The 18135-nt window shown below is 43.4% G+C and overlaps 1 protein-coding gene across 1 annotated transcript; it reads left to right on the plus strand.

Moving 5' to 3' along the window:
- Nucleotides 1–8807: 8807 nt before the first annotated feature.
- LOC117029086 (60S ribosomal protein L21-like) lies at nucleotides 8808–9322 on the plus strand. The gene has a single exon (XM_033118076.1). The coding sequence runs from the start codon at nucleotides 8840–8842 to the stop codon at nucleotides 9320–9322; it is 483 nt and encodes a 160-aa protein (XP_032973967.1). The 5' UTR covers nucleotides 8808–8839.
- Nucleotides 9323–18135: the final 8813 nt, after the last annotated feature.

The following is an 18135-nucleotide window of genomic DNA, read 5'->3' on the forward strand; positions in this document are numbered from 1 at the left end:
TTCACACTGAAAACACCTGCAATGTCGATATATTTGCCAATCTCATTATGAGTGTAAGCAGACTGATTGATCTGTGTTTAAATTCAGCAAGAGTTTACTCCCATAAGGAAGGGACCCTCACTTCTCGGCTCACCTCTTGGACTCGGTACTTCTTTGTGCACTGAACATCAAATATGACATGAAGTGAGAAAGTCACTTCCAACCCCTACTCTCTGAATCACTGAACAGGTTTTAAGAGCACTGGGGATGAAAAAGCCGTCTCTCCTGATTCTGGCTTGGGCACATTGGAGATGCTTAGAAAGGAAAGCCTTCTTTTGTTCCAGACACATGTCTCACTGAAGACACCAGTGGAGTTTTCCAAGGTCCCCAGAGCTGTCCTTACGCTACCCAAGTTTAGAGATGCTCAAGGTGACCCCCAGGGCCTGTAAGAATGGAAACTGAGACTCATTCTGTCTAACCCAGTAGTTCTCACACCTGTCAGACCTAGGAGCCCCACTATTGAACAAAAGATCTTCATGCTTCCTTCACTGTGTTGGACATTCATAGGTCATTTTACTTCCCTGCACACACAATTTTTAAAAAATCAGTAGAGTGTCCTATCCACAATATGAAGGAAGAATGAAAGAAAAGTCATCTAGAATAAAAATTAAAGTCATTGAGGATCAAATAACATCCATGTTTTCATTTCAATCATTCAGCAAATGTTTATGAGAGCCTCTTCCCAGACAATTCTGGAGGTGCTGAGCAGTGGACAAAACTGGCAGGAAGAGGGATATGAAATGTTGAGGGTGTAGGTTAGTAGCTCAGGCAAGACCTCACTGGACGTGCTAATGACCTAACCAGATCTTGCAGCTTCCTGTATTAATTAATTCAGTATTTACTGAATATTGACGGTGGGGCAGGCACTGTTCTGGCAGACGGGCAATCAGCAGTGAACAAATCCTGCCCCGTGGAGTATACCATTCTAGGCAGGGGCATACGTTGGCATGTAAAGCGGATAAAGAGACCAGGAGCCAATCCTCATGAGGAAATGGAAAGAGCTGGAGGTATGGTAGACATGAGAATAAAAGCTAGGCTCACACCTCCCGCAGAAAACCTTCAGGCTTGGGTGGGAGACAGAGAGAGTTATGGGTCATTCCCAGTCTCAACCCTTGCCTAAATTTAGGGAGACAATGCTTCACTGGAAATAGCCAGAAGTACATTTGGGTTCTAGAAAACAGCCCCAGGCTTCCCAGATCTCCAGACCTACAGAAACAGAGACTAAGCGCAACCCCCATGCATCCTGCCACCTCCCACTTCACTGACTTTGCCCTTGTTTTTCCCTCTCCCAAGCATCCTCATGGACTCACGCTTTCACTTCATTAAATGTGCACTCGTGACACCCCTCAGAGAGGCCGTCCCTGTCCACTGCACCCAAAAGCGCTCCCGCCCACACCATCACAACCCTCCCGCTTACTCTGCTTTTGCACTCATCACTCCTTGACGTTATGTTACATGTTTACTAGTTAGCTTGTTTGTTTATTGTCTGTCTCTCCTACTTAATCTGCACTCCATTACAGCGGGGGCTTTGCCCACAGGGTTCACTGCTATGACGTCAGCGGCTAGGACAGTGCGTGGCACACAGTGGCCCTCAATCAATGTGTTTAACATATAATGTATAGCCAGTGATGTACTAGAGCCAGCTCACACCAGCTTGCCAAAGTCAGTTGCTCGCATCTCGTCCCAAATACGTATTCCATGATACCATGTTGGCATCTGCCATGATGGGAGTATTTACACCATAGAAATTGGTCAGTGCTATATATCAAGACTTTTTCTGCCTGGAAAGCTGATTGTTGAACGTTGACCAGTACTTCAGTGGTCAATGAACATGTGCTATTGGAATACATCTCCTTTGTTAAGAGAGGTGGTTCCCAGCCGTATAACTTAGAGGAATCCAGGGACAAACTGTTTCAAGCCCGAGTTGTTTTCCTGTCACAGGCCTAACAGTTGGGTGGGATGTGCAAAGCCCAAATACCTCACATTTATTCCCTGCACACTAAGTTACTGATATTAACGTGCAAATGCATTCTTAATGACACTAGAGCCATCTCACCTAACGGGGAACATTTCCTTTTTGCCTCAGTAATTAAAAGATGGCAATTGCTGGTCATCAAAATAGGAAAGTTGATAAATAGTTGTGATAATTACGGCATTCTTCTCTTCAGAGAAAACAGCAATACTGTATTGTAGTCATTTTCCATAAATGTAGAAAATAAGTAATTATTGCTGGAGCTATTCGTTACAAATTTCTATTCCCAGTGTCACTTCTGTAAACACCATTCATTGTTTAAAATACTCATTCTGAGAGGGCAAGCCAAACTTCTCATGCCAGCTGACGGGCACTCCCTGGGATAGGGAGGCAGCAAGGGCCAGCCTGGGTAGTTCGTTGGTTGTCTCAGTGCTAACTGTGAAAAACAAGTTTGAAAGGATGATCTTTTCCGACATGGAAAAAGCCAACAAGAACAAGAAAAAGCTAGCGTGTGTCTGTGTACCAGCCAGGAGCGGCTGCAGGTCCGAAGATCTAATTAAGAAATGTGCAGTGGGTGAGCGTCTCGGGGGGTTGACTGTGGGTCCATACAGCCCACAAGTGCTTCTTTCATGTCTAACCTTGATTGAACCACGTTTCTCAGAAAGTCCGGCCCTAATGGAAAATAAATTCTGCTGAATTCGAATGGAGCCATTAACGTCTCCCTTCTCAGGCCCTGAAACATTTATTTGCTTTAAAATACACACACTCATCTCAGTTTTATTGGGAGGCAGAGCCAGCTTTTACCTCAGGTGAGATTTATCTTTGCCACTCTCTCCACATGCCTGCACACTGCTCTCCTCCCCCAGGCAGGGCTGAGCTGCTGGGACAGGGGACATGGGACAGGGGACAGGGTATGGGGAGTTCCACGGGCTCCACTCCTCACCAACTCGTGGAAAGGGCTTCGGCACCACCTTGAGTTGTGGTATTAACTCATGACCAACCCAAATCCCTGCTGTCTCCCAGAGTTCACATTTTGATCTGAACAAATCATACTATCAATGAATAGAGAAAGACAATTAGTGTAGTATCAGAGATTTGTGTCCAAATCCTGGTTCTGGTATTTAGGCAAGTCTCTCCCTCCCTAGGTCTTAGTTTCTTCATCCATTTGGGAGGGTAAGTTGGACCAGTCGTGCCCAGTGGGGATACTGTTCCCTGTGGGGTGTTTTTGGAGACCTGTGAGAGCATATTTGAGGATCACAGTGACCCGGGCCACCCTTGGCAAGAGCAGGCATTGGCAGAGACACTAGATAGCCTACCATGCTCAGGACAGCCTTGCACAACGAAGAATGGTTCCATATCCCGATGTGACGTGAAAGGCCCCACTGCACATCCTGTACCTCTGGGAGCTTTTTGGGTCACTTTGCTTCTCCAGACTTTCCTTTCTTTATCTTTAGCTGAGAAGTATTGTTCTCCATGCTCGGGTCCCTTCGGACAGTATAAGGATCTATGAGAATGATTAAAATACATATGTTCATTCACAACAAACATTTCTTGAGCACCGACTATGTGCCAGGTACTGTTGGGCCCTGGGGCCCAACATGGAATCAGACATAGGTCTTGCCTGCATGGGGCTCATCCTCCAGTGGATTCAAATCTGTAATCCTAGAAAGGACATTATGCCGCCCCGATTATCAGCATCCAACCCCCATTTACTGGTTGCCCGTTAGATGCCAGGCACCGAGTCACACCACAAATTCCAAGAGGAATAAGACAGCTCCCTATCCTCAAAGAGCTCAGTGAAGCAGTCCTACGAAGCAGTGGGATAAATCCTGTAGGGTAGTTTTGTTCACTGCAAGATAAGAGCTACCATTTATCACACACTTGCTATATGCCAGGCCTCAGAGAGCTACTTTACGTACATTATGCCCTGTTAGCCTCACGACTTCATGAAGTAAATAAGCCAGCATGTGCGTGCCACCATTACGATTTCTGCCCCCGTGTTTCCCCGAAAATAAGACCTAGCCAGACAATCGGCTCTAATGGGTCTTTTGGAGCAAAAATTAATATAAGATCCAGTATTTTATTATTAGATTAGATTAGATTAGATCCGGTCTTATATTACATTAAAATAAGACCAGGTCTTATATTAATTTTTGCTCCAAAAGACACATTAGAGACGATTGTCCAGCTAGATCTTATTTTCGGGGAAACACGGCATTGCCACCTAACACTTGTTCTATTTGCTTGATGTTTTCCTTTAACCAATTCACATGATTAAACTAACTGTTGTCCTAAGTAATAATATCCCTAAAATTATAAGACTGATGATCTAGTTTTATGTACATATGTATTTTTTTTACGATCTATAAAACAAATGTGTAGCAAATCAAAATGTAAAACTGAGGACATGAAGAGACATTTTTCTAAAGAGGACATGCAGATGGCCAAAGGACATGAAAAAATGTTCAACCTCACTAATCATTAGAGAAATGCAAATAAAAACCATGAGATATATCACCTCACTCCTGTCAGAATGGCCATCACCAATAAATCAACAAACAACAAGTGCTGGCGAGGATGTGGAGAAAAGGGATCCCTTGTGCACTGCTGGTGGGATTGCAGATTGGTGCAGCCACTGTGGAAAACAATATGGAGGTATCTCAAAAAACTGGAAATGGAACTACCTTATGACCCAGCTATTCCTCTCCTAGGTATCTATCAAGAGAAATCCAAAATGCTAATTTGAAAAAATATATGCAGCCCTATGTTTATTGCAGCGCTATTCACAATGGCCAAGACATGGAAACAACCGAAATGCCCATCGGTCAATGACTGGATTAAGAAACTGTGGTACATTTATACAATGGAGTAGTACTCGGCCATAAAGAAAAATGAAATCTTACCATTTGCAACGATATGGATGGACCTAGAGAACGTTATGCTAAGTGAAATAAGTCAGATGGAGAAAGACAAATATCATATGATCTCACTTATATGTGGAATCTAAAGACTATAATAAATGAACAAACTAATCAGAAGCAGTCTCAGAGATATAGGGGAAAAAAAACTGAGGGTTGCTAGATGGGAGGGGAGTGGGGATGAGGGAGAAGGTGAAGGATTTAGAAAGCCCAACTGGTAACCACAAAATTGCCACGGGGATACAAAAGACAGTTTGGGGCATATAATCAATAACATAAAGATTTTATAGGGTATCTGATGGACACTTGTCTTATTAGGGAAACCACTTAATGGACAGTGTAGGTGCCTGACCACTGTGCTGTACACCTGAAGCTGAATAATAACGAATGTCAACTATAATTTGATATATATAGTCACAGGATGTGGCGTACAGCATAGGGAATAGAGTCAATGGAATTGTAACAGCTATATATGATGTCAGAGGTGTACTAGATTGGGGGCGGAAGGGGTTATCACTTTGTGAGGGGTGTAAATGTCTAACTATTACTGCATTGTTTTGTACACGTGAAACTAATAATAAAAATAATAATTTAAAACTGTTTGGATACCGCCTAAATCATCTTGGATATGAGCCATTGGGAAATACTGGGGATGTAGGGTGGGGTAAGGAATACTAACTGCTATAGAAACAACACGGTCAGCGTTGATATTTTGCTCATGTCATAATTGCGATAGAGGTGATTGGGGTGGGGGGTCCTCCACAAAGTCACTCAGGGACCCAGACTCCTTCCTTCTAAAGGTTCCATCATTCCCTGGAGTTTCAGGGCCTGCCAGCTCTAGCTGGCAGGTGAGGAAAGGGAGAGCATCGCATCCCACTGGTCAGAATTCATCCATGTGATCCTACCCAGCAGGGGATGCTGGGACATGTTGTTTTCCCATGGAAAAATGGAAATGAGTTTAGTGAAAATCTAGCATTGTCTCTGCTACACTGAGGTAAGACTTCTTTGGAAACAGTAAAGCAAGCAGTTCCATTTTATAAATGAGGACATGAAGGCTTAAAAAGTTAAGTGCCCCACCCCAGGTCACAGAAGGATTAAGAAAAGCTAGGACATACGCCTAAACCAGATGCTGTGTTGCTCCCACCACCTCTGTGCTCCACCAGAACTCCCACACCTCATCTCCACTCCGAGACTGCTCCTCACCTCCAGGTCTGCACATCAGAACTTCCACAGGTGTACTCACCTGGGTGTCCCCCAAGCACCTCTAATTAAACATGCCCTGAGGCCACGTCATCATTTCTCCCCACATTTCCCAGCCCAATCACCTTCTTCTTCTGAATTTTCTGTTTCAGTAAATGAATCCACTGACCAAACCAGAAAACTAGACCTTATTCTAGGATTTTCCTGTCTCAGAAAGCTTTTCGCTGCAAGTAACAGAAAACCTACCTCAAAATGGCTTAAACCATTAGGAAATGTTCCCCATCTCATATAAAGCAGGTCCCCAAAGGTGGCAGTCCCAGGAGGAGCTAATGTTTTGGCTCATTCTCAGCATCAAGTCCCTCTGTCCTCCCACTGGGCCACTCTCAGCCTGCTGGCTGGATCTCTTAGCCTGGTTCCAGGTAACACAAGCAGACATCAACATCCAGAGGCAGAAAAGGAAAGTTTCCCCTCAATATTCTCTCTGAAGGAGCAAAGAAACCCTTAACAGAGGCTCTCCAGTGGAGAGCTCCTTCACATCTCACTGACTGTGACGGTGTCACGTGCCCCTCCTAAACCAGTCATGGACAATGGAAATGGGGTCATCAGAATGGCTGACATTAAAGACTATTTGCCTTCTAGCCTCTCCTGTCACTCTGGCCACCCGACACCAGAACCAAAATGGTGCTCTTTGGCAAGAAAGATGAGGGACTGGATAGGAAACACGCAGTGCCAACCCGGTCCCTCTTCCTTGCTCCAATGTCCAACCAATCACCACAGTCTGCCACCTTCACCTCGTTCGTTTCTCTTGGTTCCATGCTTTCCTTTTCATCTCCATCTAGACGATCATAATTCAATGCCTCAGTAAGTTGGGCAAACTTCTTCTAACAGCAAATGACTTTGCTAACATATAAATAAATCCTTCTCAAATGCTAAAAATGAAACATTCTTTCTCTTCAATGGTTTGTACTGTCGATTTGCTCCAGCAAATCTTTCCCTTATAGATATACAAAGATGAATTTTACCCCAGTTTTTGTGCAAACTGTAAAAGAATAAATAAATTCTAAAAGTGAGATACCAGAATTAATGGGTTGGTACTATATCTGGTGCTCTCAGTTTGTAGAAATAATTGTGACTGAAATTATTACAAAATCTGATTTCCAAAGATGCATTAATTAACATTTTTAAAAGCAGTTCATGGGAGAGCACTTAGATCATATATATTGGTAGCGAACTACCATTTGAAAAATTCATGAGAAACATTATCACGGAAATAGAAATATGTGAGTATTGTACATATGCAAAACCAAATTTGCTATTTTCTCACCAAAAAAAAAAAAATCTATCTTTACTCATGATAGGATAAGTGGTAATTTTATTCTTCCTGTTGCCCAGACCCAAAATCTTGTGTATTACTGAATAACCAATTATCCTCAAACAGCTTAAAACAGTCACGTATTATCTCCTAGTTTATGTGGGTGAAGAATCTGGACATGGTTTCACTGTGCTTGCAGCTTCAGTGTCTCTCAAAGGTTGCAATCACAGCTTGAGAGCTGCGAGCTCATTTCAAAGCTCAACTGGGGAAGGATCTGTTCTGAGCTCATGTGGTTGTTGGCAGGATTCGGTTCTTCATGGGGTGTTGGCCTGAGGGCCTTGGTTCCTTGCTGGCTGAGGGCCAGGGGCTGCCCTCAGGTCCTTGCCACGTGGCCTCTACAACAAAGCAGCTTGCTTCAAGGTAGCATGCAAGCCGGGAGGGCAATAGAGAGAATCGGCTAGCAAGAGGAAGTCACAATCTTTCATTACCTAATCACAGAAGACATCCCATCAACTTTGTCATATTCTATTTGTTAGAAACAAGTCACTAGGTCTATGCCAGACTCCAGAGGAGGGGAACTGCACAAAGACACGACTGCCAGGAGGCAGGGATCACTGGGAGCCATGTCATAAGTTGCCTATCACATCTTGGAATCATTGTTTCTCTCCTTCTCTCACACTCTATACCCAACCCATCAGGCAACCCAACAGGCTGTACCTTCAAAACAACAGATCCAGAATCCCTCTATTTTTTTGCTCAAATGTCACCTGTTCAGTGATATTTGATCATCCTACTTAACATCACAACTAACCCATTAACACACACACACATATTCTCATTCTACTTTCCGTATTTGTCTTCATAGATCACCATCAGATAGTCTAGATATTTTTATCATTCTCTCTTTCCCCACCTTAGCACATAAGCTCCATGAGGGCAGGGGGTTTTACCTGTATTGTTTGCTGCTGCATTCCCAATGCCTAGAGCAGCTCAAAAACATTGTTCAATGAATGAATATTAAAATACAAGTACATGGAAGTGTGTTCTCTTCCTTTTAAAGCCTAATACAATAAGAAAAACTTCATTTAAAAATTTGCATTGGGGTGGCCAGATGGCTCAGTTAGTTAGAGCGCAAGCTCTGAACAACAGGGTTGCCAGTTCGATTCCCACATGGGCCAGTGAGCTGTGCCCTCCACAACTGGATTGAAGACAACGAGCTGCCGCTGAGCTTTCGGAGGGGCGGCCTAATGGCTCAGTTGGTTACAGCGCGAACTCTCTACAACAAGGTTGCCGGTTCAATTCCCGCATGGGATGGTGGGCTGCGCCCCCTGCAACTAAAGATTGAAAATGGTGACTGGCTTTTCGGCCGGGACCGCCATCTTCCAGTAATTCGTCAAAATGACCAACACAAAGGGAAAGAGGAGAGGCACCCGCTATATGTTCTCTAGGCCTTTTAGAAAACATGGAGTTGTTCCTTTGGCCACATACATGCGAATCTACAAGAAAGGTGACAGTGTAGACATCAAGGGAATGGGCACTGTTCAAAAAGGAATGCCCCACAAATGTTACCATGGCAAAACGGGAAGGGTTTACAATGTTACTCAGCATGCAGTTGGCATTGTTGTAAACAAACAAGTCAAGGGCAAGATTCTTGCCAAGAGAATTAATGTTCGCATTGAGCATATTAAGCACTCTAAGAGCCGAGATAGCTTCCTGAAACGGGTGAAGGAAAATGATCAGAAAAAGAAGGAAGCCAAAGAGAAAGGTACCTGGGTTCAACTGAAACGCCAGCCTGCCCCACCCAGAGAAGCACACTTTGTGAGAACCAATGGAAAGGAGCCTGAGCTGCTGGAACCCATTCCCTATGAATTCATGGCATAAGTGGAAAAAAATAAAAGACCTCTGCAAAAATAAAAAACAAAACAAAACAAAAAAACAAACAAAAAAACAACAACAACAAAAAAGAAAATGGTGACTGGACTTGGAGCTGAGCTGTGCCCTCCACAACTAAGATTGAAGGACAACGACTTGGAGCTGATGGGCCCTGGAGAAACACACTGTTCCCTAATATTCCCCAATTTAAAAAAAATTAATAAAAAAATTTTTGCATTGATTCCAACCTCTAGATACACATAGGTGTGGACTCTGTTGGTTTTTCCAAGTCCTCTTGCTTCACTGGGCTCCACCTGAGTCTATCACAGCTCTAACTCCCTCCTACACCAAACCAGACGGCACTGAGCAGAAGGAAAGACTCCATTTCAACCTCAAGATTCTAGGGTGGTCTCTAATTTTGCCTTGAAAACCACACTCCATGGGCCTCCTGGGCTAAAACTGCAGGGAACATTTTGCCAAGGGAGCCCTCAATTCCGAAGATCCTGCCCACCGATGAGCAGGCAGACCATGGTTATGGGTGGACAGCAATGGAAGGCCACCCAGGACAGAAGGAATTGGGCATATTTTCCTGCTTAATGACCAAGGGCCACGAGGCTCAAGGGACTCTTTGTAAAACAGAGCTTCCCAAACTTTTCCACATCAGCATCCCGTGGGGAAAATAAAAATGAACACTTAACCCTGGAGGCTTGGGGGGTCCAGTGTGAAGCTGGCACGGTCAGCTTCGTTTTCCTAAACTTCCTCTTGCTGAGAACAAGCAGCTTGGGTCAGATAGTGAGCTTTAAGGGTCTCTGATCCCAGTCTCTTTGTTGGTGTTTTTGCTTTGGAAAAACTGTTTTCAAAAGAAATTTTCCATGAACAAAGATGACTTTTGTTCCTGCTTTATCACCAAGGCTGTACATTTTGTCACCTAGAAATGAACTAAGCCTCCAAAGATTCAGTCTCAACGATCAACTCCAGTCACTTGCATCTCAAATTTCATTGTCATCGTATCAATCTTATTATGTACAGTAAAAGCAATAAAACAAAATTCACAAAAATTCAGACTTTTTAAAAAAATCTGCTAAATAAAGTAAACTTGGGAGGTCGGCTTTACTATTAGGTCAAACACAGAATCCACATTTTTACCCTTTGTCCTAATGTCTACTTAATTCCTTGTGAAGAATATCAATTTAACCCTGAATTCAATCCCTGAAAACTGGGACTGTCTCTTGCACTAACAAAAGCAGCAAACATCTGTGTAAAAGTCATCATTAAAGTCCCCATTTCACAGCAAAGTTACGGAAAAAGACAAGTAGCCAAACAACTTTCATTTCTACTCTTTTCAACACTCCATTAAACACAACGAGAAGCTACAATAAACTTTCTGATGCGAGGTGCTCCCCGTAAAATGAGGAAGTGCCTCCTCGGGAGTTCAGGATGAGAAATAACCTTGAGGTAGGCTCCCTCTGTGGCCCTTTGCCTGTCACAGAATTGACCTTATCTTTGCAGTATGTTTGCACATTTCCTTCCTAATCCATACTAGGCTCACCAAAATACAAATCTGGTTGAAAATTCTTCCCCAATTATTATCTGACACATTGCAAATTTACATGCTTCTAAGTAAGATTCTTAATACAGCGTCAAAGTATATGTGTGTGGGGGGTGTATCTTAGAATCAATTAAATATGTTAATATTATTACATTCTTATTATAAAGAGAATGGACAAAGCTGACTAACATGGTTGAATCATCCAAGTCCATACCTCCATCTAATTGTAAACAACTATTAACCTTGGGCAGGACCTCAAGCAGTTGTTCAAATGCATCTTTTGTGCACATTCAAGTTGCCATTCCACAAGGGCATGGTTTTCAGCTTGGCTGTTTCATTTTGACCCAAATCAGGGGCATCTAAGTCTTTACCCAAGTTTCTCCTGGGATGTGCAGGTCACCATCCAAGGAATTCTGAAGGGAAAGGTCAAGTCACGTTTTTTTATTCCTTTGTTTGATTATGCATTTGAAGGAGGAAGAAGCAAGCACCGTGATGATGCTTTTCAGATGGTCTCCTCTTTATCCCCTCTGAGCTGTGCCCACGATTCCAGGGGCACATGCCTAAGTGTAGTGCAACAGCGGTTCTCACTCAAACCTGGCTGCAGGGCGCTCACCTGGAGAGCTTGGTGAAAACACACATACAAAGGCCCCACTCCAGGACTGGACTATAGCAGACTCTGGAAGTGAGACCCAAGGATCTGCATCTCGAAGAACTAGCCCCTCCCTGTGCTTCAGAGGTAACCAGAGTGTAAGGGTCACAGCTCCAGAAAAAAAAGATGGTAGGAAGAATGGGCGAAAGATGGGACAAGGGACATGGGGAGAGGGGAGCAGAAAGAAATGTCATTTCTACAGGACACATTTTCCAAAAGTGGTTCCTTTTCAACAGCGTTTTAAAGGTAATATGTTGACTTCACAGTGCTGTTACAATGGCATGACAGACGTGGAGAAAGTCGGGGGGAACATTTGGGCTTATGATGCTTTCTGCCTCCATCAGAAACACAATCCACACTGTGTGAAACAATTGGGAACTATGTTGGCCTACCCAGGAGGGAGTCAGAAGTATGGGCCAGCAGCTCGCTGAGGTGAGGAACCTTGTTCCTTTCCATCCCTCCATTCTGCCCCATACAGCGCCCATCTGAGGGCTGGAACCCTCAAGATTAGAGGGTGACTGCCAGGAAAATCAGGGTAATGTGCTCACCAGGCAGACCCTGGAAAATGGCAACTGACTGGTTCACCTGTCAAAAATTACGTCAGGAGTTCTTTTAGAAGAAATAAAATATTGTGTCCACTGTAGAATAGTTTAGAGGGTATTTTTAACTACTCATAATCCCAGCAGCCTTACAAAGCCATTATTTCCATTCATTAGTAATGGTTTTCTAATTTTAAGTCTTATAAACCCCCATAATGTTTACACAGTTATAATCACAGCATATGTATGTACATACACAGTTTTGTGTATATACATATATGTATATACACAGTTTTGTGCATTTTTTTCTCTTAATATTGTTCCATAAACCTTTTTTCATGTTTTACAGTCGCCACAGCACAGCATTGCTTTTTTACTGCTATACTACCGCTTACTTAACCAAACTTGACACTTTCTTCCCGTCGTTTCCTGTTACAGGCAATGCTGTGATGACAGCCTTTTGCATGTGGCATTTGTACAACCTAGCACTTAAACTGATTTTCATCTTCACTCCTCTCTTATGGGAGAGCGAAGAACTGTCCATGGCGCCTCCACAAACCGCTCCTCAGCTCAAGGGGTCACATCATTAAGGGAAGGAGCTTGAGACGGAAAAGTTATCCTGGATTATCTAGATGGGTCCAAGGTAAAAAGGGTCCTTAAAAGAAGGAGGCAAGAGATTTGAAGTTGGCAGGAGCAGATGTGACACTGGAAGCAAGGGGTTGGCGTGATGTGAGAAAGGGGTCACAAGTGAAGAAATGTGGGTTGCGTCTGGAAGCTGGGTAAAGGCAAGGAAACGGAATTTCCCCTGAAGTCTCCAGAAAGAACGCAGCTTCTACCAACACCTTGATTATAGACTTCTGGCCTCTACAACTACAAGAAAATAAATTTGCACCGTTTCAAGCCACTAAGTTAGTAGTACTTGTTACAGCAGCAGTAGGAAACGAATACATGCGGTCCTAGGGCGGGGCTGGGAAAGGCACAAAAATTAGTAATAGGAGGGATGATAAAAATAACTGCAAATATCCGAGTGTTTACTCTGTGCTGCTTACCTACCTAAATTCAAGCTTCGCAACTCTGCGAGATGGGTGTCATTATTATTCCCATGTAACAGATGTGAACCTAAGGCTCACAAAGTTTAAGTAACTTCCCCAAAGTGGTGCAGCCTGTGAGTGGTTGAGTCAAGATTTGGGTTTAGTCCAGAATCTGGCAAAGATGCTGCATAAGACTTGCCGCAAGGCACACGGTGAGTGGCAGACATAGGACCAACTGTGGGCCTCCCAACCGACTCCAGAGGATTCTTTCCTTAAAGTACATTCAGTGAGAAGGGATCCTTGTGCATCCACAGAAGGCTGGAAGCGGTGGGGGAGCCAGGCCTGGAAGGGGACCAGGGTGGATTCTTCAGGCTTCTCCTCCAGGCCGGGCTGGAGGTGTCACTGCTTCCTGACCAGACAGGGCTCCATGTGGGCATTCTCGCCTCAGTGTGGATGGTCTTGTCTCCGCAGCTGCTCTTTGGTGCTCGTAACATCTCCCAGGAGCCTCCAACCAACACTACCCTCTCGAGCTTTAGATCCTTTGCCTGCAGGGAAGTCTGAGAAAGTGCAGCAAACTCCACCAGCCCAGAGTTGCTGGGGTCCTTGTAGTCTCTAGACTCTAGAGTTCTTCTCACTGAAAGAACAAAATGCCCCACAGATGGGCCTAGTGGAGCTGAGCTTTCTGGATCTACCGCTGGCAATTGCAAGCTGTGCGTTGAGTGCCACCTAGTGGTGTCCAGGGCCCCCAGGGTTTCTCCTCAAACCTGGTCTGGAGGAAGGGTTCCTACCTTCTTTCCTCTTACGTCTCTCCAGGAAAGCTTAGGTGACTAAGAGGGTCTCCAGCTCTCTTGGGTTCCAGGACACTCTAGAGAAGCCCAGGGCCAATTGGTTCCCTGAAACTCTGTGAGTTTACATTAGGACCGTCCCATGCTGGGCTCTGCCTGAGGGTCCAGGGTGTTGGTTCCCGATCAAGACACAGAAGAGTGCATTTTGTCACTTATCATCTCTGTGATCTGAATGAGAGTGAGGAAGGTGTGTGGGGGAATCAATATCTCATTTCGATGAAGAACTAATAAAGGAACTAATAAAGGAAAGGAACTGATAAAGGAAACTAATAAAAGAAAATGAACTTTTAAAAAACTAGTGAGAACATACATTATTCGAAACTTAGATAAAAAGGACCAATGCCTCGAAAAACACAAATGACCATAACTTACTCAATATGAACTTGATAACTTAAATATGCCTACAACTATTAAGGAAATTAAATTTGTAATTTAAAAGATCCCCAAGAAAGAAATCTCCAGACCCAGATGGTTTCACTAGAGAATTCTACCAAATGCTTAAAGAAAAATTAACACAATCTCTATAAATTCTCTATCAGAAAATATAAGAGGAGGGAACAATTGCCAATTCACTTTATGAAGCTAGTATTACCCTGATATCAAAACCAGATAAAGACAGTACAAAAAAGAAAGCTACAAATTAATATTCTTCATGAATATAGACACAAAAATCCTTAATGAAATATTAGCAAGTGGAATTCAGCAACACATAAAAAGAATTCTACACCATGACCAAGTGGGGTTCATCCCAGGGATGCAAGGCTGATTCAGTATTTGAAAGTCAATCAGTGGGGTCCACCACATTCACAAGCTAAAGTAGAAAAAATCTCATGATCATATAAATTGATGCAGAAATGCATTTGACAAAATTCAATGCCCATTCATGATGAAAACTCTCAGAAAAATGGGACTAGAACAATACTTTCTTAATTTAGTAAAGACATCTACCCAGAAAACCATACAGATCACATACTTAATGGTGAAAGACTGAATGTTTTCCCCTAAGATCAGGAACAAAGCAAAGATGTTTACTCTTACCATTCTTATTCAACATTGTGCTGTGAGTTGTAGCCAGTGAAGTAAAGCAAGAAAAGGAAATAAAAGACATACAGACCAGAAAAGATAGGTTTTCAGTTGACATGATTACCTATGTAAAAAATTGCCAAGGAATCTACAAAAATATCCTCAAACTAATAAGTGGGTTTAGCAAAGACACAAGATACAAGATAAATATACAAAAATCAGTTGTATATCTATATACTGAACTGCAAAACAATACCATTTACAATTGTTCACAAAAAGATCAAATACTTAGGTATAAATCTAGCAAAACATGTACAGGACTTATATGCTGAAAACCACAAAATATTTAAGAAAGAAATCAAAGAAGATCAAAATACCTGAAGAGACATAGCATGTTCATGGATTGGCAGACTTGATATAGTACAGATGTCAATTCTCCCCTAATTGATATACAGGTTTAACCCAATTCCTACCAAACTCCCAGTAAGATTTTTGTGGATACAGACGAGATTGTCCTAAACTATACAGGAAGGCAAAGGAACTAGAATAGCTGAAACAATTTTGAAAGAGGAGAATAAAGTGGGAAGGTGAGGGCTCAGACAACAGAATATTGTTCAGTCCCAAAAAGAAATGAGCTATTAAGCCATGAAAAGACACAGAGGGACCTTAAATGTACATTACTAAGGGGGAAAAGTCCGTGTGTCATGGCTACATACTATATTATTCCAATTATATGATGTTCTGGAAAAGGCAAAACTATGGGGACGGTAAAAAAATGATCAGTGGTTGTCACATGGCATTTTTAAGGCAGTGAAACTGAAATTCTGAAAAATAAAATGGCTCCCCCTGTGAACCCCTCAGGACCCCACCTCTCCCATGAGCCAAAGAGAAGGAGAACACGCTGGCTTAAAAGGCAGAAACCTAAATCATCTTCTTCGCGCCATCCTTTATTAGGAACCCGACACGAGGGCCTTTTGCCCTGGCTCCTCGATGGCACTGGCGTTCACACGCAGTCTCTGCTCTGAGGCACTAAGGAAGCTTGTTGTCTTTGCGATGGAGTTAACCTTGAGGTTAGAGGTAATGAGATCATCCATCCAGAAGAGACTGTTTGCGAAACCAACAAAGGCTGAATTAGAGCCAGTCTTCCCCCTCCCTCTCCCCCGCCAGAATGAATCATCCCTCCTGTGTGTGCCCTCTGGGACATGCCACCAACACGTTATCAGAGTTTATTTCTTTATCTGTTTCCCTTTCCAAGACTCTGACAGGAACCCCATTCATTTGTCATCCGTTTAGCGAGCTCCCATCTATGAGGTTGCAGATACCATGTGAAACATGCAAGACAGAGATGATAAGACACAGACATAGCCCCTGGGGAAGAGTACTCATTTCCACATCCTTGGCATTGAGCACAGTGCCTGTCAAATAAAAGACATGTTTGTTGAAGGAATGGATGAAAATCTCTAAATACCCCACCTCAGGTTGCAGAAAGTGCTGCCACGGAAATCTGTTCTAGCGCTTCAGCCATCTAGGCCTGGCCCCCTGCACTCAGGGACGGGCAGTGATGAGGACAGGAAGGGCCCTAGTCACATCAGCGTCAAAGCTGTCCTTTATCATCGCAGATCAATAGCCAGCCCTGCCAGCTCAGTGCTGACAGCCCAGTGCTGCTTTCTGTGTTAAGAGAGCTGCACAAAAAATGAGAACTGTTCTTCTAGGAGTGGAAATGATTGACAGTGTTCTTTCTTGTCATTTCTTTTTCTTTTAACAAAAACAGGACCACACAGTATGTACTACTGCGTAATTTTGGGGGTTTGCCCCGCCCTCACACTTAATAGCACTTAATGAATATTTTTCCATATTACTAAATGTACAAGTCAAGCACAAATTTTTTAAGGGTTGCGTGGTGTCCCAGTATATGAATGTATCAGCCTTTACCTAAGCTATTTCCCTAGGATGGGATGTTTAGGCTGTTTCTAGATTTTCATGTGCGAATAGCCTTATCCCTCAATCCTTAGAAGAAATTCCTGGAAGAGGAATTGCTGAGTCAAAGTGCATGTACATGTCAACGTTTGACCTTTATTACCAAACGGCCTAACAGCAGAGGTCTTCCAGGCAAGGGATGAGCTTGAGTGGGCAATTTTATACAGATGCACAGCTCTTAGCTGAATCTCTTGGGACCAAATATATTTCAGAATTTTTCCAGGTTCTAGAGAAGCGCTACAGAATACATTCCAATTACCATGTCACACCGCCAGCAGGTTCCGGGATGGACCCACAATCCAACTCATTATTAATATTTTCTCAGTAAACATAGGAACATTCACAATAAGAGAGATAAATCAAGACCACAAAGAGCCTCACGGCAGCTCAGGGCAGGTTTTGCCATGATATGAGTTTTGGAGCTAGAAGTATGTTTTTTTGTGTTTTTTTTTCTGGGTTTTTGTTTTTATTTGTTTTTGTTTTTGTTTTTAAAGCAACTTTCAGTGTTCAGAATTTTTGTGTTTGGGTTTATGGAGAAGGGAACGTGGTCTGTAGTCATTCTGTAGCTTCGTGAGGGAAATTGACTTAGCGGGACAGAAGGAGGTAGTGAGGATAAGGATTACAGCATCAGTTTAGGAGGAAAATGCATCCTTGTTTGGATCCTGACCACCAACTACAAGGCGGGTGTCCCAGGCCAGTAGCTTGCCCTTTCTGGGCCTCATCTCTGAAGAATACACATACCCCAGAGCTGTGGAGAAGATTACAAAGGATGAAGCATATAACGCGGTCAGCATATACCTAACTCGTGCTGAATAGATGAGAGTTGTTATTAAATTTGCCCTAGTAAATGGCAGGGCCTGGGAAGTGAAAAGTGAAAAGAAGCCCTTGTTTTTCATGTAATGCCAGATAGGGCCAGCTAAACACTAAGACCCTTCTAATCTGTCAGCCTCCAAAGTCGGCCCTTAGAATTCTGCTCTAACTCACCTAAGAGGAAGGCCCAGAAATGTGGGCAGAAGGAGCTCCAACAGGAGCTGCAGTGGAATTCCTCTCAGTGGCCCCAAATGGCTTCTGCCTGCCATGGTGGCACTTGGGCATTCTGTCTCGCTGGCACCCCAGCCGGGTGGGGCCGAGCCCAGGCCAACTCCACCGGGACCTCCGCAGAGACCTATTTTAGTGTCCCAGAGTGTGGTTGTTGCAAACAAAGGCCTG

The sequence above is a fragment of the Rhinolophus ferrumequinum genome, chromosome 10 (assembly GCF_004115265.2).
Source record: "Rhinolophus ferrumequinum isolate MPI-CBG mRhiFer1 chromosome 10, mRhiFer1_v1.p, whole genome shotgun sequence".
NCBI classification, from domain to species: domain Eukaryota; kingdom Metazoa; phylum Chordata; class Mammalia; order Chiroptera; family Rhinolophidae; genus Rhinolophus; species Rhinolophus ferrumequinum.

Excerpts from the sequence above, each read along its gene's own strand:
- LOC117029086 (XM_033118076.1), top strand. The coding sequence starts at position 8,840 with ATGACCAACACAAAGGGAAAGAGGAGAGGCACCCGCTATATGTTCTCT.